The 24,411-nt window shown below is 52.6% G+C and overlaps 1 protein-coding gene across 2 annotated transcripts; it reads left to right on the forward strand.

Annotated features, from left to right (window-relative positions):
* The first annotated feature begins 9,570 nt into the window (after positions 1-9,570).
* Positions 9,571-16,591, forward strand: Irf1 (interferon regulatory factor 1). 2 transcript variants are annotated; one of them, XM_050157727.1, is made up of 10 exons: positions 9,571-9,813; positions 10,795-10,886; positions 12,188-12,287; positions 12,959-13,135; positions 13,226-13,275; positions 13,380-13,515; positions 13,680-13,799; positions 14,384-14,433; positions 15,255-15,390; positions 15,611-16,591. In XM_050157727.1, the coding sequence occupies exons 2-10, from the start codon at positions 10,800-10,802 to the stop codon at positions 15,733-15,735; spliced, it is 981 nt and encodes a 326-aa protein (XP_050013684.1). In that variant the 5' UTR covers positions 9,571-9,813; positions 10,795-10,799; the 3' UTR covers positions 15,736-16,591. The 2 variants fall into 2 exon arrangements, with proteins under 2 accessions (XP_050013684.1, XP_050013685.1); XM_050157728.1 differs by lacking the exon at positions 9,571-9,813 and adding an exon at positions 10,002-10,237.
* The last annotated feature ends 7,820 nt before the right edge of the window (positions 16,592-24,411 follow it).

Consider the following 24,411-nt stretch of genomic DNA (forward strand, 5'->3'; position numbering starts at 1 on the left):
TCCTAACACTGGTGGAGAGAGACTGGAATCTCTCACGTTGGTCTTAAGTGTTCTCTCAACCCAGTCTCTTTGCTCACCTTCCAGGAAAGGAGCAGAGCCATTTCGCGGGAACCTAGAAGTCTAAGCCCTTCTTTTCTGCGTGGGCAGTTCTTTCAAGGGGACTCTCAGGGTCTCAGGAGGACTTCAAGGGACCACACATATGGAGAGGGTGATGGAAAAGGGAGCGAGGCCCCACTGGAAGAACGGAGCTGAGCATAAACAACCCCAACCCCAAATGCCACTCAGGCAAGCCACACTCTTCAGTCCCTCCTACCGAGGCAGTGCAAGTTTCTGTAGACATTGTTTCTATTGTTAGGATTATTTTCAGGGAAAGTGTATACACTGCTAAGACCCGCTGAGTCTACCTGCTCTTCCAGTGATCCACTTATCCATCCATCCATGCACCCATCTATGCACCAATCCATGCATCCATCCATGCATCCTTGCATTCATCGCCTATCAGTCTGATTCCCTGTCCCATCGATCCGCCTCTCTTCCCTGCTACTCATCCACACATTCATCCATCTATCCTCCCGTCCATCCATCTTTTTATCCATTCATCTAACCTCTCATTCATCCACCTACCCACCCTCCTATTCATCCACCCATTTATACTTTGTCATCCACTCTCTCTCCAGTGCATCCTGCACTACTTCCCATAGGGCACGCTGAGCCCCAGGCTGGCTCTTGAGGATATAGTAGCAAGCAAGCCACGCACTTTCTTCTTGTCCCACTTTTCTTCCACAAATGTGACCTCTAGAGAAATTCAACACAGACACTTTTAGGCTGTCTCCCAGGTCTGCTTTATGAGCTAGGACCGGTTGGTTCTCTAACTCAAAAAAAAAAAAATGTTCTGTGGTAAGAACACTTGCTCTTATAGAGGACCCAGGTTATATTCCCTGCACCCATCTGAAGCTCGCAATTGCCTGTAACTCTAGCACTGGAGAATCTGGCAACCCCTTTCTGATCTCCTTTGAGCACTGCATACACACACACACACACACACACACACAGAGGCAAGCACACACCTACAAAAATGGTCTTAAAAAGTAAATCTTTAAAAAACGAAAACCACCTAGCCACAGAAGGAAAGGACAGTAACACGTTCTCTCTGGGGCCTCACTCAATTGTTGCCATGACTGCCCAGCCACCCTCATCCCCAGGGCAGCCCCCCTGGAATCGGGATTCCCAGGCTGAGTCACCGGGGACTGTAGGCATAACACAAGTTCTGCTCCTGTAGCATTTAGAGTTTCTCCAGCCCTCTTCTAGGTCATGGCAATTCTGAACCTGGCTGGAAAAAGCAACACTAGCCTGTCAAGGGCCACTGTTTGGCCTGTCTGCCTGCCTGCCCCTTGGCAATCTGGTTGTTTCCAGATGGCCACACAACTGCCTTCCCATGGTCCCCATGTCTTCTGGACCAGGCAGCTCTACTGAGTGTGATTCCTGTCTTTCCAAAAACCACAGCCTCAGCTATGGTCACAAAGAGGGAGATCCAAGAATTTAAGGAAACACAGGCTTTTGGGTGGTCCTGCCCACCTTGACCTAAGATTGATTCTACTTTGGACTGAAGATGCAAGGGAAGGAAGTAGTCTCCGCCCCCCCAACATCCCATCCCCCCTTCCCCATTCCCTAGTCTCTGCCACCCCCCAACACCCCATCCTGCTCTGCCCTGTTCCCTAGTCTCTGCCACCCCCAACACCCCATCCCGCCCCGCCCCATTCCCTCCTAGACTCTGCCACCCCCCAACACCCCATGCTGCCCGCCCTGTTCCCTAGTCTCTGCCACCCCCAACACCCCATCCTGCTCTGCCCTGTTCCCTAGTCTCTGTCACCCCCCAACACCCCATCCTGCCCGCCCCATTCCCTGCAATGCTTCCTGGCTCAGATTCAGGCCCAACCCACAGTTATCCTCCTACTGGGGCTCCAGCTTCCAAGGACAGAAGGAAGTGGCCAACCTCACAGCCAGCATTCCTCTGGGATGAGGACACTCTTCTTGCTGCCCAAGGACCCATGGGAGGGCAGGGCTCAATCACTCATGAAGGGGCTTGAGTCTACTCCTAGAGAGGAATTCTTTCCTCTGCAGGACTGACTGGGCTAGGAGCCAGGGGACTGGATCCAGAAGTCCCCTTCCACTCCATGCCTCTAAATCCAATCAGCTTTACTGATTGACTGTCCCTGTGCCCCTGACTGTCACTGTTCCTAACCTTCAGCTTGGCAGGCTAGACTGGGCAGGGGAGTCAGGTCTTCTGGAGCAGGTAGGGAGAAATATTCCCAGCAGAAAAGAAAAAGAATGATCTAAGAGTGTCTATGAACCAGCAGTTACCAGTGCCAATAACCCCAGCATTAGAAGGTAGGGGAGATGAGGAGGATCATGAGTTCCAGGCCAGCCTCAGCTATACAGGAATTCGAAGTCAGCCTGGGCTCAGGAAACCCTATTTCCACACACAGGCACGCACACCAGCGGTCATGTGGCTCAGAAGTGTCTGCCTGGCGTGCATCAAACCCCAAGCTGAAAAGACCAGGCAGAGTAGACCACATTTCAGAGGTGGAGGCAGGAGGATCAGAAGTTCAAGGACATCCTGAGCTACGGAGTAATTTCAACAACAGCTTGCATTTATGTGAGATGTGTCCCCCTGCAAAGGCAACCAATAAAACCTTACTACTCAAATGGGGACCGTCATTCTTCAGGTACCACCTGCCCTTACAGTCCATCCTCAGCCAGTGGACCACTACCATTGTACCCTGTGCGGCCACCCCTCTGCTGTCCTCCCTTGAGGTCCCCACCTTCTTTGGGAACAAACAACAGCCAGCAGAGAACTGGGCAGGTGCACTGAGGTGGGGCTTTTCCGGGGCTGGTTTTCCCCAGTTCCCACTGGAAGTTCCACTGTGCTGCTGGCCAGGAACTCTGGACACGTGCCCGTCCCACTTGCCCGGCTAGGAGCAGAGCTCAGCGCTCCTCCAGCGGTTCCGGGAAACTCCTCGATTTCCTTGTTGTCTCCACGTTGGCAAGAAAGCGAAACCCAAGCCCCGCCCCCTCCCGCCCGGTTCGACCGAACCCAGAGAGTGGGTGTTGGGAACTGGGATTCGGAACCCTAGCCAGTTCGCTGCGTGCATGCACGTGTACACACACACGCGCGCCAAGATACCACAAGTTCGTATCTCAGGCTACAGTGATGGGCTGCGCTTATGGGACATCCTCCAGCACTGTGTGCCTGCCAACCCCGGGGAAGGGTAGGGACGGAGAAGGGGGGGGGGGGATAGGCAGAGGGGATTAAGAGCCGGAGCGCTGCTAGAGGCTTGCCAGTTTCAGCTCTCCTCTCCAAGGAGCGATGGTAAATTAGCACAGAGAGGTTTAGCAACTCGTCCCAGGTCACACAGTTTATAGCTGCTGAGCTAGGTGCAAACTCCCAGCAGCAGGGGAATGCTGGGTGCGGGTGGGGGAGGGGAGGAAGAAGTCTTCTGGCCACCGGCAGGTGAGCTGCCTGGCACGGGTGGGGCAGGCAGCTAGTGTGCAGGCGTGGGAGAATATAGGCGTAGGGTTAGAATATAGGCAGCCACCTGGGCGGCCCAGCTGCTTCTCCCGCCTGCTCCCTCCTCCCTTTCCAGGAAGCCAGCCAGAACGGAGCCTACAACTCACCCCCAAGTCGGGGCGGATCAGGAATGTGGAAGTTGGCCCAAAGAGCCTGGTTGCCCACTCTCCCCCAATCACGCAACACCCAGCATCAGAATGCATCATGTGGAGAAGAGGGGGTCCACCCTAGGGCCAAACCAGGCGGGGAAGCCTGGTGTGGGGTGGGGGTGGCGCCTCGGCTACTCGGCAGGACTCGTCCACAGGGGAGGGGTGCCGCTCTCTTCCAGCCCTGCCCAGGGTCACGGCCTCTGGGCCTGGCCTCACAGTCTCCTCGACTCGGCTCTCCGGGCCCCACAGGGCGGATGGGAACCGAGGCCTCTTTCCTCCCAATGCTGTGTTTATAAGAAATGAAACTCCGCAGCGGGCCCCAGTGGCAGCCCACACGGTCACACGCACACTCCAGCGGGCGGGGGAGGGGCGATAAGTTCCGGAGCGGCACAGACACTACCATCAGGGCGCCGCGATTCCAGTATGCTGAGACCCAGCGTAGGACCCTGTGCTTTCCCAGTCAGCTGCTGCCTCCCACTCTCCGAGTTCTGGATTTAAAAAAATAAAATAAAATAACGGTACAACGTTTATTCTGCTGTGTCATACAGCGCGAGTGCCAAAGCTGTGAGCGGGAGGGGCTGGTCTCGTGCCCGGGCAATTCCCCAGAGCCAAATTTCGGGCTAACCCTAAGCAGAAGTGCGATTCCCATTTATTGAATAAGTTAAGATTTTTCTTTCTGCCCAAGTCTTGTCAAGCTTTGGGATGGTTTTGGATGCTTTGATATTTGACTTAATTTTTAGACAAGGTCTGTGTAGCCCAGAGTGACCTCGAACTGCTGATCCTCCGGCCGGACTTTACCAGCACCTCAAGTGTACGCAATGCTTCAGATCGAACCTAGAGTTTCATGCGTGCTAGGCAAGCGCTCTGCCAGTTGACATAGGTCCTGCATGAAGAGGTTTGCTGTGAAAATGGAGAACTTGGCTGCTAGGAGGCCCTTTGGGCCTGCAAGTCTGGAAGCCCTGCTTGTTTTCATGCTTGTACCTGGCTTGTATGCTCTTGGGAGCAGTCAAAAACCTAATTCAAACGTCACCAGACCTGGACCCGATTTCCCTACCTCGGATTTCTGTTTCCTGTCCCACACCTGTCTATCAGCATAAGCACAGAGGAGCGTAATAAGATTAAGCTTCAGGTGACATCATTTAGCAAGGAATTTGGTTCGGGACTAGCAAGACCCCCACTTAGAAGGCTATTGTGAAATCATAACCAAAGAGGCAGAGAACAGGAGGGAGGTGGCAGGGGACAGGATTTGGTTCACCGGGGGAGAGGCTCCTACAATGTGTGTGTGGATGATTTTTCTCCCCCCACCCCCATCTCATGTACCCCAGACTGGCCAGTCCCTCCCGCCCCTGGGGCTGGGATTACAGGGGTAAATCACCACGCCTGGTTTCTGCGGTGCTGGGGCTGGAACCAGAGCTTTGCTCGTGCTACACAGGAGCTCTGTCAACCAAGCTACAACCCGACACCCCCAGCGTTCCGCTCAAAGTCACGTCAAGGTCAAGGAGTCTCTGGCCTGTCCAGAGAACCTCAGCGCCCATCAGGGAAGCTGCACGGTGTACTCATCCTAATTGAGCCAGCGGACTTTGGGGAGCGAGCCCTACACATGCGCATGCCGCTGACCAGCACAGGCAACCATTCTCCTCCAACTCTCAGCTAACTCCAGATGCGGGGTGGGAGGCACCTGCTAGAGTCTTATAGAAAAAACAGCCCGTGCTCCGTGCTCCCTGCTCAAGAGGCACCAGGGATGAGAGATAAGACCCAGAAAGCTAAAGCCCAGGAGCAAAGGTGAGAGGGGAGGAGTTCTGATTGGCTGCATAGAAACTGGGCATTTGTTCTGAGTTTTTCAGGGGTAGAAAGGGAAGCCTAGTGTGGTGGAACACTTCTGTGACTCTAGCACTTGGGAGGTAGAGGCAGGAGGAGCAGGAACTTAGTGCCAGCCTTAGGGGGCAGGGAGATGACTTAGCAGGTAAAGGAACCTGCTACATAAGCCTGATGACCTATCTTTGTTCTCTGGAGCATACGTAAAACCACAAGGTGGAAGTTGAGGACTGATGCCCTGGGTTGTTCTCTCACAGGTGCTCTGTGGCATGTACACCATCATACATGAGCATGCACACACGCATGTTATAATAAACATATAGTTTGTTTTTTTGAGGCAGGGTTTCTCTGTGTAGCCCTGGCTGTCCTGGAACTCACTCTGTAGACCAGGCTGGACTTGAATTCACTCCCCAGTGCTGGGATTAAAGGTGTGTGCCATCATCACCCAGTTCGAGCATATATTTTGAAAAGGATGACCTAGATTATATGAGACCTTGTTTCAAAAAAAAAAAAGGTGGAGGGGGGAAGGACTGGTAGAAATGGAAGTTAGTGGCGAGGAAATATTGCTAAATAGTGGAGAACATGGCAGAGGGCTCTGGGTGTGGGGAGGGTCAGCAGAACGAAGAAGTGAGGAGAAAAGTGTTCAGGGCAGAGAACACAGTGGAAGGCTGATGGTTTCCTTCCATTTAAGGAGTGTTTAATGGTGTTTAATAGTTTGGGAAAGGCTGATAGTCTACCTGACCTCACAGGGGGAAACTGTAGGAAATTTGACTAAGAGTTTCACTGGCTTTGATTCGTGAATTAGAACGAGCAAATGCTCCTGCTGGGCAGCAGCAGGATGGTGTCTGTAAAGTCAGAACAAGGAAATAAAACAGAAAAAAAACCTGATTGGTTAATGTTAGGGTGGTTCAGAGTGCATTGTCACGTCTTAGGACTGAAAACTCTGCCTTTTAGGAACACTTGGTTTGGCTCAGGATCTGCGTACTCCTTTAACATTTCAGTGAATGAAGTAGTGCTTAGCACGAGGGACTCCATTTTATTTGATCTGTTGAAGCCTGGTGCTGGAACTCAGTCCAAAACAGTGGTTAACAATCTTCTCAACAAGTAGAAGTGATGGGCAGAGATTTTCTGTGGTTTACAGTCAACGGGGGCCCAGAGAAGAATAAGTCATTTCTTTCTAAAAAAAAAAAAAAAAGATTTCTCCTTGTGTAATGGGTGTGGTGCCCACAGAGGCCAGAAGAGGGCGTCAGAGCTCCAGGAGCTGGAGTCACAGGAGGTGGTGAGAGGCCCAAGCGGGTGCTGGGATCCAAACTCGGGTCCTTTGCAAGAGCAGCAGGTTGTCTTCTCACTAAGCCATCCCTCCAGCCCTGGTGGAGCGGCAGAAGCACAAGATTCCAAGCTTTCAGACTCAGCTCTGTTGTTTTCTACCCTCTTCTAAGAACAACTGAAGGGGCAGGAAGTAGGGTGGGAAGAGGGAGAGTTTGAGCCTAGCTGAGGTCGTGGCTCAGTGGACAGAGGGCTTGCCCAGCATGCACGAAGCCTCGGTGCCAGGCCCAGGACCCAGTATTCCAGATGAAGTGGTGCATAGAACTGCAGTCCCAGCATCTGAGAAATCAAAGCAGGAAGATCCGAAATTCAAGGCCAGCCTGGGATAAGCGAGCTGTTTCACAAATAAGAAGAAAGGGAAAAGGCAATAACAATAAAAACGTTGGGAACTTGGTGGGGGCGTGGTGGTGAATGCCTTTAATCTCAGCACTTGGGAGGTAGAGGCAGGTGAATCTCTGAGTTTTATAGACCAGCCTGGTCTATGAGTTCCAGGACAGCCACGGCTACACAGAGAAACCCTGCCTCAGAAAAACAAAAAACAAAATGGAACGCAACAAGGGTTAGCAAAAAACAAAAAGCATAGCACCCCCAGTCAGAGGCAGAGTCTTAGAATTTAAAATCAAGAACAGGCAAGCATGGTGGGACGGGCTTGTAACCCTAGCTCTTGGGAAATAAAGGTAGGAAGATGAGGCTTTCAAGGCTTACCTGGGCTACATGAAACCCTCTTTCAAAAAAAACCAAAGCAAAAATAAAGTAAAAATAAATAAGAATCCCCAGAGTCAAAATGGAAAAAAATCAAAAGCCTCACAGACCATTTAAAAGATGTAAATGTCAGTTTCGCTGGTGAATCCAAGCAGTGGGGGTGGGGTGGGGAGTGTCTCCTGGGCGGAAAATTGTTAGCGTGTGTGTAGATTTTGCTCACGGGTGTTGTCTCCATTGGGGGGAAAATGGAAATAACCTAAATGTCCTACAACAGGGTATTCATTAGGTAAATTTTTACTTATCCTTAGGACAGAAAACAGGTACCCATCACTAACAACGCTGCAGATCCGACATTCCAGGACATGAGCTGACTCTCATTATGCATACCCACACTGGTATTTTTTTTTGTAGTCTCCTGTTGCTTTCAATAGGGTCTCCGTGGGCTGCAAGAGTTATGAAGTTCCTCTCCCTAATCTCATTTTGAATTTGTCAATGGCTGTGTCAGGTTGCCTCAACACAAGATGGGAATCTGCTGCTCAGAAAGCAGGTGCCACAGCTCTGAGTCACTTATTCAGAAGATCTCAGTTCCTACAGCAACCCCTACTCTTATTTGCTACTTCAAATACCCCAAATCTTACCCCCCCCCCATCATTCTAGAGTCTCAGTACTTCCAGCAAGGTCCTCCTGCCATCTTGATTCTCCTAGCTCCTTCATTCTCCTTCTCCAGGAGTCAGAGAAATGATTGACAGGTTCAATCCTTCATGGATGTGTATTACAGCTTGCAACACTCCAACTGGGTGTCTAGGGCAAGGAAAGTGACACGGGAGAATGACACCGGTGAGGACTGATATACTTGTGAGTCAGGAGCCCTGTGAGGAAGTCTAAGAAGAAGCCCGAGGGGCCAGAGTTCTGGATGGAACATGTACACACCAGCCAGCCATTAGAGGAACAATCTAGCAAGGTTTGCTTGTGAGCACCAGTTAGCCCACGCTGCCTATACCAACCCCTTGGGACCCGGGTCCCCGTTCCTTTCATTAGATCCAACGCCTTAGCCACGATTTCTCAATGCTACCCAGAACTTCTCCAGAGCCAGGCTTTGGGGACTTCAACAGTTAGCAGGGAGGAACTCTCTCCCAAAAGGCTACGGTGAGGTTGTAGAGCTGAGGCAAGAGTCCTAGAAGGAACCGCGGCGACTTCTAAATTCCCTCCACTCCCTTGGTCTCAGGTAGTCCCAAGGGTACAAGGGAGGAGGGTCACCTTGGTCACTGCTAGAACCTCGTGGGGTACAGGAAATCACATCAGCATCTTGTGCCCAGGTAGAGCACACACATCATCTCTCCCCATCAGGATACAATGCTCTCCCATCACTGTAGACTACTAGCAAGGGGGCTATTGCCATTTTGTGGATAAGGAAATTAAGATTCCCTGCGTCCTTCGATAGCTATGCCTGCAGAGCCCAGGCTGGGAGTTCCTGACTAGCAACTCCACATAACACCTGCAGCAGGTTAGGCCTTCTGCCTCAATTTCCCAGAGCAGCCGAGCGACCAACCGTTAAGAGAGGTGTCACCTAAGGCAGTATAGGGACCGAATACCTCCCTTCTTGACACTTCATTACCAGATTGATTTTCAGGGTGATTCAGTCCCGGGGTCCCTTCTGGAGAGGAAAGCAGGTGTCCTGGAAACCTAGGAGTTAGAGGTCCCCGGTGGAGGAGAGGGGGAAGAAGGTCACAGGAGCCAGAGCATGCAGAACGAGGGCAAGAGGCTTTCCAAGACAGGCGAGGGGGCCCGAGGGTGGAGTGGAGCGTGGGGGCGGGCCCGCGGGAGCCCCGGGGCGGCGGCGCGGGCCCGAGGGGGTGGGGAGCACAGTCGCCTTGTACTTCCCCTTCGCTGCTTAGCTCTACAACAGCCTGATTTCCCCGAAATGATGAGGCGGCACCGGCCAATGGGCGCGCGTGAGCGCCCCGGCGGGGGCGTGGCCGAACCCGGGCCGGGGAATCCCGCTAAGTGTTTGGTTTTCTCCGCGACGCCGCGGACTCGCCAGTGCGCGCTACTCCTTCGTCGAGGTAGGACGTGCTCTTAGACTGGTCTGAGCCGAGCCAAACCAGGCCGAGCCGAACCAAAGTCAGCCGTGGCCCGCGGACCCCAGCATCCCGGGGATTCTTCGCTCGCTCTCTGCGCGCATCGCGTACCTACCTACACCGCAACCCGTGCCTCGCTCTCGGGTACCCTCTGTGGATCGCTCCTGCTGCAAAGGTGAGCCCGTCGGGGCTACGCGGGTACCGACGGGCGGCGTGGAACAAAAGGCGCGCGGGACACCAGGAAGTGGGGGCCAGGGACACCCTGGGCCGGGGTGGCGCGCGGGCTCGGGCGGGCGCTGCTCGCGAGCGGGCGGGCGGGAGGCGGGCCGCGGCGTGCACCGCCCTCTGGCTGCGCTCGGCGGTCTGCGTGCGCGGAGCCGCTGCGGGGCCTCTCGGGTGGCCCAGAGAGTCCGTCGCGCGCATCCACGAGCAGTACCGAGGGTCTCGAGCGTCCGCCCACGCTCACTCTTGGCGGTCGTAGCTCGGCGCTCTGTGCCCCAGGTTTGGGCCCGCGGTGCTCGGTGGCAGAGGTTGGCTCGTTGCCCTGAGTGGCTGGACCCGATCGTGAACTACAGGGGTTTCGGGAGGAGGTGCCACAGGTGTTGCTTGCGCCACTTCTCTTTGCAGCAGGGGAAACCAGGCCGGAAGGGGTTGCGCCCCAGCCTATGCGTTGTGGGCATCGGCTTTCAGGGGACATAGAGTGGATTGGAGGATGTTAGGGGGAAGTGCCCGGGATGGAGGGTGACTTGCTTGGAAGGTGCAGAGCTGGGGGTGACAACGAGCAACAGTAGTCCCTTCCTTCACAAAGATTGCATTTTGAGAAAAAAGTTCTGGCATTGAAATGTTTGTGTATTTTGACTCTTTTTGCACATAAATCCTGGAGCCATCCAGACTTGCTTGTCTCCTCTTGAGACTGTCTGGGAGAAAATGCCAGAAGGGGCAGTTGGTTTTGCCCACGATGTTGGGGTGCACTTTCGTTCTATTGCAGGGTTCTCTCTATGACTGTAGAACCTGGTACCTGACTGATGGCAGGGGGAGGGTAATGACCTAGGTGTGAGGGCAGGGGAAGGTAATTGAGTGGCCTTGGGTGGAGCAGGGCAGTGCCCAGGATTGTTTAACAGACTCCAAACACAGACCTTCCGTCTTCTCCCTCCAGCCGCCATGCCTATCACTCGGATGCGAATGAGACCCTGGCTAGAGATGCAGATTAATTCCAACCAAATTCCGGGACTGATCTGGATTAATAAAGTGAGTGTTACTGGGTGTTTCTGCCACTGTTTTAACCCATGTCCTCCTGGGGACCAAAGTTTCATTAGTGGAAATAATAGAGCAGGAAGATCTATTTCCCAGTGGGCGCTGCAGGCCAGGACGTGCAAGGTCTGACTTGCGTCTCATGCTTCTTCCTTCCTGAAGAAGGCCAGTCCACCCTCCTAGAGGTACAGTTCTCAGCACCAAGACTCCCAGCAACTGCAGAGCAAATGAGAGAAACTTGCTACATGGGACATCCTACATGGCTCCAGTTGATAGACAGACGGTGTTGGGCAGGAACATGACTGGCCCAGTAGGGGACCCACTGTGTGTACCAGTTGTGCCCAGGAAGCCACAACTGGTACACACAGCAGCATTGACCACATAGACTTAGCAATACTACATAGTGATTGCTATGTGCTTGTAACACTTCTAAATACGTTACTAATAGTCTGCATTTTAATCTTAGTCATCTTGCGAGATGGGTCTCAGATGAGGAAATTGAGGCACTTTAAGGTAGATTACAAGATCACACAAAAAGTGTGAAGGCTAAGACTGAACTCGAACAAACTTGACTGAAAGTCTAGGTAGTTGGTGTTGGCTCAGCAGGTAAAGAGGCTCGCTGCCAAGCCTGACAGTCTGACAGCCTGACTTTGATCCCTACCTCCCTCCTGATAAGAGGAGAGGCAACTCCTGCAGGTTGACCTCTGACCTCCACAAAAGCACCCTGGCTGCTTTCACGCACGCATGCGGTCGTATACACACACACACACACACACTTAAAAATAAAACAAGAAAAACTCCTAAACCTTTATCATTGTGGCCTTTGTCCCCATACATAACCCCAGAGGACATAGGCCAGCATTACACAGCATCCATGTCTGGCTTGGGCTCCCTTAAGGGTATGTAGGTGTGTAGGAGCAAGTGATTCCAGGTGTCCTGAGTAGACTCTAATGCAGGAAGTTCCTGTGTTCCCATGCTCCGAGCCAGAGAGAAGCATCAGAGACCTGCCAGGCCAGGGCTGAGAGAGGGTGCCCCTTAAGGCTCTCAGCACATCTGCAGCAGGTGTGTAGGGCAGGGGTATCTTTGCTGAGCTTCTGGTGCTGAGGCTCAGCAGAACCCAGACCGCTCCTGACAGATGCAGAATGGCTTGTTTAAGGCAGCAAGGATGGGTTAATCCAGGCCAGATGTCGGGGTGAAAAGGGGAAGTCAGTCTTTTCCCATACTTGGGGGCTGGGCATACTCAGCCACAAAATCTGTGGTCTCTGAGCTGACACAGTCTTAATGTGTCCACTCTTCAGGAAGAGATGATCTTCCAGATCCCATGGAAGCATGCTGCTAAGCACGGCTGGGACATCAACAAGGATGCCTGTCTGTTCCGGAGCTGGGCCATTCACACAGGTGTGCAGGGTGGCGGCGGGGCAGAGGAGAGACCATGGGGGCTCTGGGTGGCTCCAAGCTCCCCAAGACAACATGTAGGATTATTGGAGCAGGGGATCAGGCGCACCTGTGTTTCTCTAGGACAGAATCCGTTGTTTTAGCAAGTTCTCGGAGGATTTACAAAGGCGAAAATCTTAGAAAGCATGCTTCAGGGGGTCTGTAGCTAGAATACAGCTGTGAGTGGGGCACCAAAGGTGACTTTCAGCTTCCTTTCTCAAGGTATGGACTCTTAAGGTCCTTGGCTGAGGCCACATCTGGTTGGTGGCTTCCTTTCGGGTTTTAGGAATCAGGTTCTTGGTCCAATTCTGACCTGATAGTAACTGTCCTTGTTCCCACTCTGCCCATTCATTTCCACGTTGGAAACATCATATAAGCCTTGGTATTAGCCACGTCTGGCTGCTGACAGTGTAAGCAGGGAGTGCCATGGCCTAAGGCAATGAGTGCATTTTAGGATAGAGACGCTTAAGTGAGCCCCTTCACCTACTTCTTGGATGCCTGGGTCAACCCTGGGCATATGAGAACTCCCAGGGCCTGAGGCCAATGGTTTTTGCTAGTTTCACTAGTACTGATGTCTGGGGTACATCCCAGCCCAGGGAGCAGCTGACAGATGCATTCGTTATCCCGTTCTGTAGGCCGATACAAAATAGGGGAAAAGGAACCAGATCCCAAAACATGGAAAGCAAACTTCCGTTGTGCCATGAACTCCCTGCCAGACATCGAGGAAGTGAAGGACCAGAGCAGGAACAAGGGCAGCTCGGCTGTACGGGTGTACCGGATGCTGCCACCCCTCACCAAGAACCAGAGGAAAGGTAACTAAGAGCACTGGGTCCTCAGGAGGGGGCGGGGGAAGAAGGGCACAAGGAAGATCAGCTGGGGCTCACAGTCTGTCTGTCCCGCAGAGAGAAAATCCAAGTCCAGCCGAGACACTAAGAGCAAGACCAAGAGGAAGGTGAGTGTGGCTCTGTGTGGCCGGCCCAGCCTTTGGTCACCCACCGTAGGCAGGGTAGGCAATGTGGAGTGCCACAGTGGGTCTAAGCTGTCTTCTCTCTGCAGCTCTGTGGAGATGCCAGCCCTGACACCTTCTCTGACGGACTCAGCAGCTCGACACTGCCCGATGACCACAGCAGCTACACAACTCAGGGCTACCTGGGTCAGGACTTGGACCTGGAGCGGCATGACCTTACTCCAGGTGAGGGCGCCAATCCGGCAAGGGAGCTCGTAGGTCCAGTCTAAGGCATAATGGGAGCAGGGAGGAGCCTGTTAAGAGAAGGTTCCAGGATGGAGTGGCCGTTGCACTGCAGACTAAGAAAGCATGCCGTCCTGACCTGTGCTTTCTGTTGCACCCTCCCCCAGCACTGTCGCCATGTGTCGTCAGCAGCAGTCTCCCCGAGTGGCACATGCAGGACATTATGCCAGATAGCACCAGCGATCTGTATAACTTGCAGGTGTCGCCCATGCCCTCCACCTCTGAAGGTTTGTACTCTTGCGGCCTGGCCTGCCTCCAAGGGTCTTGAGGGGAAATAGATGCTCAGAAACGTACACACTGTTGAGCTCATGGAACTGGGGGCTGGGCACTGCTTAACCCAGCCCCTAGGGCATGAAACAAGACCCTGAGACAAAAGAGGACGGTTCAGAGCTTTGGTGTGCTGCAGACCAGGAGGGAGGGGATCAGGTCACATCTTGGTCAAAGGTGGCTAGTGCTCCTGGCTTCTCTGCCCTCCGTTGTGAGGGTGAGGAAGGAAGTAAAGGGGTGGGATGTGGCCTTGTTCCATAGTTGGGGAGGGTGAGTCATCCGTCCCTTCTGGAATCTCCAGGGCAGGCAAGATGCTAGTTGGGAGGCGTGGGGGTGCTGGAGCTGGTGGGGGTGCTGGAGCTGGTGGGGGTGCTGGAGCTGGTGGGGGTGCTGGAGCTGGTGGGGGTGCTGGAGCTGGTGGGGGTGCTGGAGCTGGTGGGGGTGCTGGAGCTGGTGGGGGTGCTGGAGCTGGTGGGGGTGCTGGAGCTGGTGGGGTGGAGTTGCCGGGCAAACATAGATCACTCACCGCTGCCCTTCCTCACAGCTGCCACAGATGAGGACGAGGAAGGGAAGTTACCAGAGGACATCATGAAGGTAAATCTCTTTCTGTACCACATCTGCAAAGGGAGAGCAAGCTAGGGGAAGCTTCCAGATCAGTGCGGGCGGATGCAATTGTCAATCCAGGTGCTTGGCTCCATAGCCCCACAAGTACCCCCGCCCTGTGTGTTGGGGGGACTGCTGCCTCAGCAGGTGAGGAGCCTAGTCTCCCAGCAGGCCATCCTGAAGCAAGCCTCAGGGTCCCAGACAGCTGAGTCAACCCAGTCAGCACTGTGTCCTCCGCCCCAGCATGCCCAGCCCTTCGAATCTGGGAAATGCACATCGGGTTCCAATAATCAGCTTTTGGGATCTGTACTAAGATGGCTTAAAAAAAAAAATTTTTATAACTTTTTTTTTCTTAGCAAGTTCTTTGGCAGTTTCCTTTTGTCGGCTTCAGTTTTCAGTGTGACTGTAAAAGTTTTTACAGTAGTTTAATCCCGACTCTGGCCCCGGAGCACAGATCACTGAGATGTGGGTCTAGTTCCTTGTCTTCAGCCTTCCAGGCTTGTTATGCTAACCTTTGAAGCTGCCCTGCCTGTTGCTGTGGCTTCCCCGAGTTAAGGGAAGTCATGCAGATTCTGTGTCAGAGGGTGGGGAAGGGAAGAGAGGGACACATAGGCCAACGGCCCAGGTAGCCTGTCCCTTCGTTCCCCCACTCTGGCCCTTGTCTTGACAGTTTTGCATATTGTCACCCATTGGAGAATATAGACGTGTCCAAGAGTGTGATTCAGTTTGGGAAGGATTAGCTTATGGGGGGGGAGGGTTACGGGGTGAGTCTGCACGGGCAGACAGCTGATGGCTTCGTGTTCCCTCCCCAGCTCTTTGAGCAGTCCGAATGGCAGCCGACAAGCGTGGATGGCAAGGGATACTTGCTCAACGAACCAGGAGCCCAGCCTTCTTCTGTCTATGGAGACTTCAGCTGCAAGGAGGAACCAGAGATTGACAGCCCTGGAGGTAAGAGGTCTCCAGGTCTTTATGGGTTCTGGAGAAGCTTATGGAGACTGGGAAATGCTTGGGGGCAGAGCCAGATAAAAGCTCCTTTTAAAACTGGGCCGGCAGGTATAGCAGTGAGCTGCTGTTGCCATGCTAAGGATGAGCTCTGCTTGCTGCTTGTTCTCCACAACTGTGTGAGGTTCCTTATACAGCTTTTTTTTTTTTTTTTTTGGTCATCTAGGGGACATTGGGATGGGCCTACCACGTTCCTTCACAAGTGTGGACTCCATCTGGATGGACAACTTAAACATGCTGCCCTCCGCTGTCAGGCTGCCCCCCATTCAAGCCATTTCTTGTGCACCATAGTTTGTGTCCCTGACCCGTTCTTGCCCGTCTGGGGAAGCAAGGCCTGGCATCGTGGCGGCTGTGAAACAGAAAAGTGAGAGTGCTGTGGGCCCCACTGCCGTACGGAGAAAAGCCCACCCTCCTTGGGTCAGTGGACTCTGAGGACTTGGAAGGCCACGGTCTGAGTTCTTCTTGTGGGTGAAGCTGGCCCTAAGTCTTGTGCAAATGGAGTTGGGGTTCTGAGATTGCTGTGAGGGTGGAGGACAAGGGCAGGAGTCATCCTCTGGTTTTTTTACACTCCAGCCTTGTTGCCTGGAGAGGATCTTGTCACTGGGCTGGCCCTGAGGGGAACAGGCCGGTGACCTCAGAAAAGAGCACAGCCTTGACCCCAGGGCTGGCTCTGTACTGGGAGACAATTGCACTAAGTGAGTCTTATTCCCAAAGAATTGCTGCCCTTCCCAGCCGAGCCCTGGGATGGTTCCAAAGCCAGTAAAATGTGAAGGAAAAAACGGGGCCCTGTGAGGCTGGGCTCCCTTAGCCTCCGAGGAGCTCTGCCTCACTACCGGCTCCAGGTGTGGGGCTCAGGAAAAAACATGGCACTTTCTCTGCTGACCTTGTCACATTCTGATCAAAGGCGTACACTAACATTTCTCCCCAGTTCTTGGCCTTCACATTTATTTATACAGTGCCTTGCATGGTGCCCACGGTCTCCTCAGGCCTTGGCAGTCCTCAGCAGGCCCAGGGAGGGGTTGTGAGCGCCTTGGCGTGACTTTAACTATTGGAAACGCCACCTAACTACAAAATTGTGTTTGATCGCATATGGATCTGTGTAAATATGTATATTTGTCTTTTTATAAAATGTTAATTGTTTACAAGGCCTGTGGCTTTTTACTTAGAAATCATAATCTGTTTTACTGTTTATGGAAACACTCTGGCGGCAGTCTTTGGCGGTCTGCCTCAGCTTGAGCTGAGCGGTGACATGCATCTGTCATGAATCTTTCTAGTTATGGTCAAGAAGAAGGTGGCAGGAGGTGGGGGGGATGTCATGCCACATCGCAGGGACATGCTCATTTATACTCATTTGCCACAGGAATAGAGTTAAGTATTTTTGGTTTTTTGAGACAGGGTCTCACTAAGTAACCCTGGCTGTCCTGGAACTCACTACGCAGACCAGGCTAGCCTCAGACTCAGACCTGCTCACTCTGCCTTCTGAGTTTGAGTAACCCTACATTATTTGCTTAGTGTGTATGCATGGAGGTCAGAGGTCAACTTATAGGAGTTTTTATTTAACTTTGTGGGTTCTGGGTTTGAACTCATGTCATAAGGCTTGGGGGTCAGCTGTTGGTCTGTGACTCACTCAGAAGAAGCCAGAGCCCATCTCTTCTGTTGAAGGAACAGGTGCCATTCCGAACAGTGAACAACTGGTAGGACCCCAACCGGAACAGACAACAGTGCAGGCTGCGTCTCCAGGGCCTGCTGTACTGGGTCTCACTGGGAAGGAACTCTACACAGTGCGTCTGTCCACACATGTCCTGAAATGTGTCCAGTGATACATTCAGGAACTTGACTTTTAGTGAAAATCTGAATAGTCCCATGTCACCAGTGACTGGTTTGGACTCATTTGTACTAAATAACAGATAAAGCCTGGGGACAGATCGGAGGGGACTGATTGCTGGCCTGTCCGAGCATTAGAAAAACCTGGTTTGGGCCGGGTGATGGTGGCGCACGCCTTTAATCCCAGCACTCGGGAGGCAGAGGCAGGCAGATCTCTGTGAGCTCGAGACCAGCCCGGTCTACAGAGCTAGTTCCAGGACAGGCTCCAAAGCCACAGAGAAACCCTGTCTCGAAAAACTAAAAAAAACCTTGTTTGCATGCCCTCTAATCTTGCATGTACATGAAGATCAGAGGGCAACTTCTGAGGTGTCCCCTCCTCAGGAGCGTTCCATTGTTTGAGGCAGGGTCTCTGGCCTGGGCCTTCATCCAGCAGCTTATCCTACCTACCTGGCTTCTGAGCTTCCAAGGGTCCACTTCCCTCTGCCTCCCATGTTGCCATCACTGGAATTACCAATGTGCACAACCACCCCTGACTTAAGGGTCCTGGAGGTTGAACTCAGGTCTTCATACTTGCAAACACTTCACCAACTGAGCCAACCCCCCCCACACACACACACTCCCCATGACCCCACCCCGCAGCTGAAGCGATGTCTTTGTTCCCTTCCTTCCAGAGTTGTGCCTGGGTGAATGAACACAAGCTCTATACGTAGGTCCTCAGTCAGAAGTTTCTGAAAGTAGCGTTAAGGAGCCATATGTACGCAACAGTTCTTAAGACAGCCCAGCTCCCAGGGATGCCTGCCTGAGGGTGGACGGTCAGGACACAGCTTTCAGGTCTCCTGAAGCGGGCCACTGGCCATGCCTGGGGAGTGGGCTCCCAGCAGGAACAGCATTGCTTTATGACAACTTCGGACAGTGCTCCCATATTCTCAGTCCCGAACCCGCTGGGACTGGGGACTCCTGCACTGGGCCCTGAACTGGATGCAGAGAGGTTAAAATGAGGACAGAACTGGAAAATGGGCAAAGTTCAGTCTGATTATTACTCTGAAGCATGAGCGTGCTGTGTGAGTGGCAGGTGGGCTCTTCCTGGGTGGCTGGCCTTGTCTGGGGGTGGGGTCCTTGACTGCAGGCCCTGCCCATCTGAAGATCTGCTTGGGGCTTGGGTTTTTCAAGGATAGCCTTACTGGGGACAAGGAAGGAGATGAATAGCCTTCTTAGGCCTTCAGGCCCAATCCTTACCAAGAACTAGATTGGAGGTGGCTAGCCTCGTGTGGCATCTGTGGCGTTTCCTAGTGGGTGGCTTTTTAAGTCATGGTGGACAGGAGTGGTGTGAAGCCAGCTAGAGTGGACTGTGGAGGAACGGAGGGGAGGAATTCAATCTACCACAGACAGCGAGCCCCATTTCTCACTCTTCTGGTCTCTCCTTCAGCTTGATCCCTGATGGAGAGCAGACAGTAGGGACAAAAGTCCCAAGCAGCAGAGGGACAGAGGGACACGCTCAAGCCCCAGGAAGCAAAGCTTATCATCAGAAAGTCATTACGCTATCAGCTCCCAACCTCCAGAACCAGGCTGGAGTCCAGATCTCCTCCTAGAAATAGGCCCAACCCTTGGAATGTCCAAAACTCTACTTCTCCATAGCAGGGTAGCTGGGTCCAGGTCCTTGAGGACCTCCAAGATGAAGAGCTGTCCCGCCATGGATTTCTGCCCTCACCTGGAAGACAAACACTAAAAATATGATTATCCAACTAAAGGTGGCAGCTAGTGCCTGAAATGGGGCAATATGAATATAAATTGAGCCAAATTTAGACCTAATATAATTCTAAGGACTCTACAGTGCTTCTAAAGGCCGCGCCTAAGAGTTTCTGTTTAACCACTAAAGGACGCTCCTGGCTGAGCAACTAGGAGGTCAGAGGTCACCGGGAGATGAATTTCTTTGAGGTTGTGGTGACATCATAGCTACCAAGGACTATGTTCTAGTGAGGTTAACTGTCAAAGAGGTGGGGTTCACAAGAGAAGCCCTACTTTTGCCAGCTCAGAGTTGAAACAGGTCTAGAGTCTTAAGTTGGTTTATAGACGGTATGGTTGAACCCTGCCCCCCTTGTCATGATGGCCCCAGTTCACAGATATTTGAGGACATTTCTGGAGAGTCACAGGGGTCTACTTGCCTTGTCCCAAAGGTGTCGCTTTAATTGAGGTGGCTTGTTCATTCACTTCTCTGAAGTAGGAAGAAAGCCAGAAACTGCAGCATATCAGCCAGTACACAGTTTGCAAAATTGGGACAACCCTGGCTCTCAAAGCCAGCCAAGGAGAGCTGCTGGGGAGAGCTTGATAGGAGGTGGAGTCCTTTTCTCTGGAAGCAAAGCACTCTTGGTGGGGCCAAGTCCTGGCCATGGTGTCAGATCCAAAAACCTACTCTTGCACAGGGGAGGGCAGTGTGTGTGTGTGTGTGTGTGTTTCTTCCAGACAGTCCTGTTAGAACACCCAGCAAGAAGCTTTTGCTTCTGTCAGATGCTATTTTTTTTTCTTTTTTTTTTTTGGTTTTTCGAGACAGGATTTCTCTGTAGCTTTGGAGCCTGTCCTGGAACTTGCTCTTGTAGACCAGGCTGACCTCGAACTCACAGAGATTCACCTGCGTCTGCCTCCCGAGTACTGGGATTAAAGGCGTGCGCCACCACCGCGTGGCAACACAACCCGACCTTCGTGAAGTGGGTCAGACCCCTGCCAGCTGTCCACGAGGCAGGAGGGAGCCCTGGGTAGGAATGAGCTGGCACATGCCTTTTCTAAGAGCTCTCTTGTGGGACCAACTCTGAGGCCTCACTGGCTGGCCTTGTAGTTTCCTCAACTCCAAGCCAACTCCCAAGAGACTCACCACTGTGCCGCTCCCCCCCACCCTTCTTTCTGGTGGCTAGACGGTGAGGTCTGTGTGCCTATGCTCAGTTTCCTTTCAACAGGGGAGTTGCTGGAACCACCGGGGCAAATGCACAAAGACAAAGGGAAAACTAGAGAGGCAGGTATCCACCTGCCAACCATCTACCCGGGAGAAGAGCTCAGCAGTGAGGACTCAGATGGACCATAGCGTCTAGCTGGGTAAGACAACACAGGCTGCTGAAGTACTCTGGCATGCTTGCACCCCTCCCCCAGACACCGTCTGCTTATCCACAGACCAGAAATCAATGCTCAGCAGGCCCATGGGGTTTGCCAGGAAGACTCAGCTATAGAGGCTTCCATCCCACATCTGTCCATGTCCAGAACCCAGACTGGCTCCACGCTGTCAAGGCTCGTGAAAGAAGGAAACCGAGGATAGCTGGGCAGGAGTCGGGTGCCAGGACACTATGCCAAGAAGGCATTTGGGGCTGTGGAGCTGTCACGGCCCGTCCCCCATGCCCGAGAGTCTAGGGCCTAGACAACTGACTGTGCTTCCCTGGCGCCCCAGGAAAGTTTGCCATGGCCTTCAAGAGAAGCAATGCTCTACCCTGTGCGGGAGGCCACCTGCTGTTTCACGGGCTAGGGCCCCAGCGGGCTGACTTACAGGCAAGGCTTGTAACTTGACCTGAGCAGCAAGCAGCTTGGCCATACATGTTTGCTCCAGAGGACTCTGGCCTGCCAGGGCTTAGCTCCCCAGGGTTCAAAGTGCTCTTGTCACCCACGTCTCTGTCTGAGCAAGGTGACCAGTTCTGTTCTAAACCAAATCGACTACTGGGTCCTGTGCAGCCTCCCCCTGAGCTCTGTACCTGGGGCCAGACCTTCAGCCCTGGTGACTTCTTTTTTTCCCCTTGTTGGGCCCTGTCTCTTTCTGCTCTCCTTTCCTTAAAAGTCCCTTGGATATGGTCAGGCGTGGCGCGCATGGAAGGCAGAGGCAGACGATCTCTGTGCGTTCGAAGGCAGCCTGGTCTACAGAGTGAGTTCTAGGCCTGCCAGCCTGCCAGGGTTACATAGAGAGACCCTGTCTCAAACAAAATAAAGCAACAGCAAATGAGCCACTATGAGCAAGGCAAGAAGTTCTGTCATGTTAGCCATGTCAGAACAATGTCAGGCTGGGGTTGGGGTTGGGAGGTGGCGGGCCACTGTCATAGCTGGGGACCCAGGGCTTCCCTCCAAGTGCTTTTGCTAGCTTGCTGGAAAGCAAAGGGGAGCGACATATCTGCGTGACAGAGCAAAGGCTGGACTCTGGCAGTCCTATGCTGTGTGAGGAGGGCAGGAAGGAAGGCTAGAAGGAGTGTCCAGCTTTCCCTGGCCATTCATCGGGACTCTTCTGTTGCAAAGCAGTGAACAGCCGGACGCAGATGCTGAGCCCGGGAGACCCTGTGCTCCCAGCTTGCAGAGTCAGCCTTGGGTCACTTGGGAGGACATTTTCTGTCTCTGTCCATTCTAAGAAGGTGTAGTGTGGGCCCTCATAGTCAAAGTGTCACCTTCCAGGTCCTAGTTCCTTCCTGTGTGCCTGCGTGGTCCATGGGTAGCTAAAGCCTCCTGTAGGACTGGAAGCTCCCCAGGGATAAGTGGCTCTCTACATTCTCACGGTGCTCAGCTCCAGCTTAAACTTAAGTGCCTAGGCCTGGAACATCTGTCTGTGGCACCTGCTCTACTGAGCTCACCTGCCTCTGCCGTGGAGTCCTGACCAACCAGCCGTCAAGGCTAAAGGGCCACTGTGTGTATGACACAATCTGCCGTGTTCCCAGCAGGGCTGACGTTGGAAAGCTGAGTCATTCATAATGTTTATTTTATTAAAAGCATACACAAGCACCTGGTAGGATTGCCCAGTGGGTAAGAGTGTGGTGCTGCCAAGCATAGCTCTCTAAATCTGGTCCCCAGAATTCACGTCGTGGAGAAAACTGACTCCCACAGGTTTCTGTCTGACCTCCACACATGTGCTGTGGCATGCACAGTGAATAAATAAACATACACACATACACACACCTATTTTCTAATGAGAGAAAGAAGGGGGGTGGATTTGGGGGGGTGGGAAGTAGGGAGATCTGGAAGGAGTGGAGGGAGGGAAACAGTGAATGGAACATACTGTGTGAAAAAAAATCTATTTTCGATACACAAAACGAACATGGCCTAATTGTACAAAGAGGAAGAAGTATGAGGAAATAAAAACATTTATTAAAGACAGCTGCAGAACACTGCCCAGAAGTGACCAGGGTGTCACATTTTTAGAAGGCCTGATGCAAACACTCTGTCACTCATGCATACAGCTGAGAACGCGGTGCATGCAGACACCACTGGAAGATACCTCATTCCATCCCTAAATCTTTCTAGTATCCATGGACCACAGGGCTGGTGTGCAGGGAGCAGAGGTGACTGAGAGGCGACTGGGAGGTGCAAAGGAGATGGGGCACCAAGGGTCTCAGTTTGCTCAGAAATGAAGGGGGTGTACCCAGGATTCGAGACTTCTGCTATTACCCAAAGAAGGTCTCGGGAAGGCCAGGGCCAGCTGCTTACCCTATTTGAGGGATAAAGGTCTCGTCTAGACTTTCTTGCTTGTGCTTCACGGACAGGCTCTCCTGCTCAGGGGCAGGAGGTGACTGGCTCTCAGCCTAAGGCTCAGAGGACAGAGAGGAAGGAGGGAAGGCAGACAGGCTGTCATTCCCCTGAGTAAGGGCTCAGGGGAATTCTGGTGATCATGGAAGTCAGGGATACACAATGGAGCCTCTAATGCCCGCCTACTGCTCGGTAAGGCCACAGTTGCCCTCAGACTCTGCAAGCCTCTGGTCTCCAAATCTAAGTGCAGGCATTTGGTAGGAAATGGGTTCCCACAACTGGGGTGCTAAACCTGCCTTCCTCTTCCCCTTCTCCATGTGCCCACCTCTCCCCCCATCACCCAGCACCCCCTTCCAAGGACTGGGAGCAGCAGGGTGGGAGAAGACTGAGCTGATGAGGAGGTGGCAGGTGGGAGGGCTCTAGACAATGACAGGCATATCCCACCTGTGATCTGGCCTGGGCTGGAAGATGAGATGGTTTGGGAAACCTCGAGGATTGACTGAATGCAGGAGGAAGAAGAATGACAGTCCATGATGGGGTAAAGATGTCCACATTCTGTTTGTCTGGTTTTTTTCGAGACAGGGTTTCTCTCTGGCTTTTGGAGCCTGTGCTGGAACTAGCTTTGTAGACCAGGCTGGGCTCAAACTCACAGAGATCCGCCTGCCTCTGCCTCCCTAGTGCTGGGATTAAAGGCCTGCGCCGCCACCGCCCGGCCAAGATGTCAACATTCTAATGCGGAAGCCAGGACTAAGCTATGTTTTGTGGCAACGAAGGATTGAACTCAGCTTAGCTGAATTGAAATAGAGAGGCATCTGGGTCTGGTAGCATGGGCCTATAAACTCAATTACTCAAGAGACTAAGGCTCAAGAGAGTCTCATTAAAAAAAAAAAACATTTAAATTACATTTCTTTGTTGGGAGTGTGGCTGTGCCACCGCATGCATGTAGAAATCAAAGGACACCTTGTGGAAGCTGGTTCTCTCCTTCCACTGTGTGGGGCCCCACTCAGGTAGGGCTTAACTCAGGTGGTCAGGCTTAGGGTTGAGTGACTTTACCCAGTGAACTTCCACATTCTATCCATCCTGCTCAGGGGATCAAAATCTGCTTGGGCTACTTGGTGACTTCAAGGCAGTCTGAGCCGACATAGCAAGGCACTAGCTCAAACTTTAAAGATTTTAAGTTCCATATACTTTTATTTATTTATTGTGTGCATGCACACGCTTGTGTACACACGTGTGTGGATATGTGTACCAAGGTGAGGGAAATCCTGGGTTTGATTCCCTGTACTGAAAACCAATACATGAATGAATGGATGAATAAAAGAGAGACTACCCTGGATTATCTGGAGAGGTCCAGGGGTATCACAAATGTCTTCACTGGAAGAAGATGTTGCAAGGATTGAACTTGGGGCCTTGAACATTCTAAGTTTGCTAAGCTACCATTGAGTTAAATTCTCAGTTCCCACAAGGGTTTTTTTGTTTTATGTTTTTAACTTTAATCTATCTGTTTGTTTATTGAGACAGGGTCTTACTATGTTGTCCTGGCTGTCCTGGAACTCACTCTGTGAACCAGGCTGGCCTCCATAGAGATCTGATTCCCGAGTACAGGGATTAAAGTCATATACCACTATACTCAGCTGCCCACAACAGTTCTTAAGGGAAAAGAGG

The sequence above is a fragment of the Alexandromys fortis genome, unplaced genomic scaffold (genome assembly GCF_014885135.2).
Source record: "Alexandromys fortis isolate MF-2015 unplaced genomic scaffold, M_Fortis_MF-2015_v1.1 scaffold_103, whole genome shotgun sequence".
In the NCBI taxonomy this organism is placed as follows: Eukaryota; Metazoa; Chordata; class Mammalia; order Rodentia; family Cricetidae; genus Alexandromys; species Alexandromys fortis.

Excerpts from the sequence above, each read along its gene's own strand:
- Irf1 (XM_050157727.1), top strand. The coding sequence starts at position 10,800 with ATGCCTATCACTCGGATGCGAATGAGACCCTGGCTAGAGATGCAGATT. Across the intron at positions 13,276-13,379 it reads AGAGCAAGACCAAGAGGAAG|CTCTGTGGAGATGCCAGCCC; the intron begins GTGAGTGTGGCT and ends TTCTCTCTGCAG. Across the intron at positions 15,391-15,610 it reads AGAGATTGACAGCCCTGGAG|GGGACATTGGGATGGGCCTA; the intron begins GTAAGAGGTCTC and ends TTGGTCATCTAG.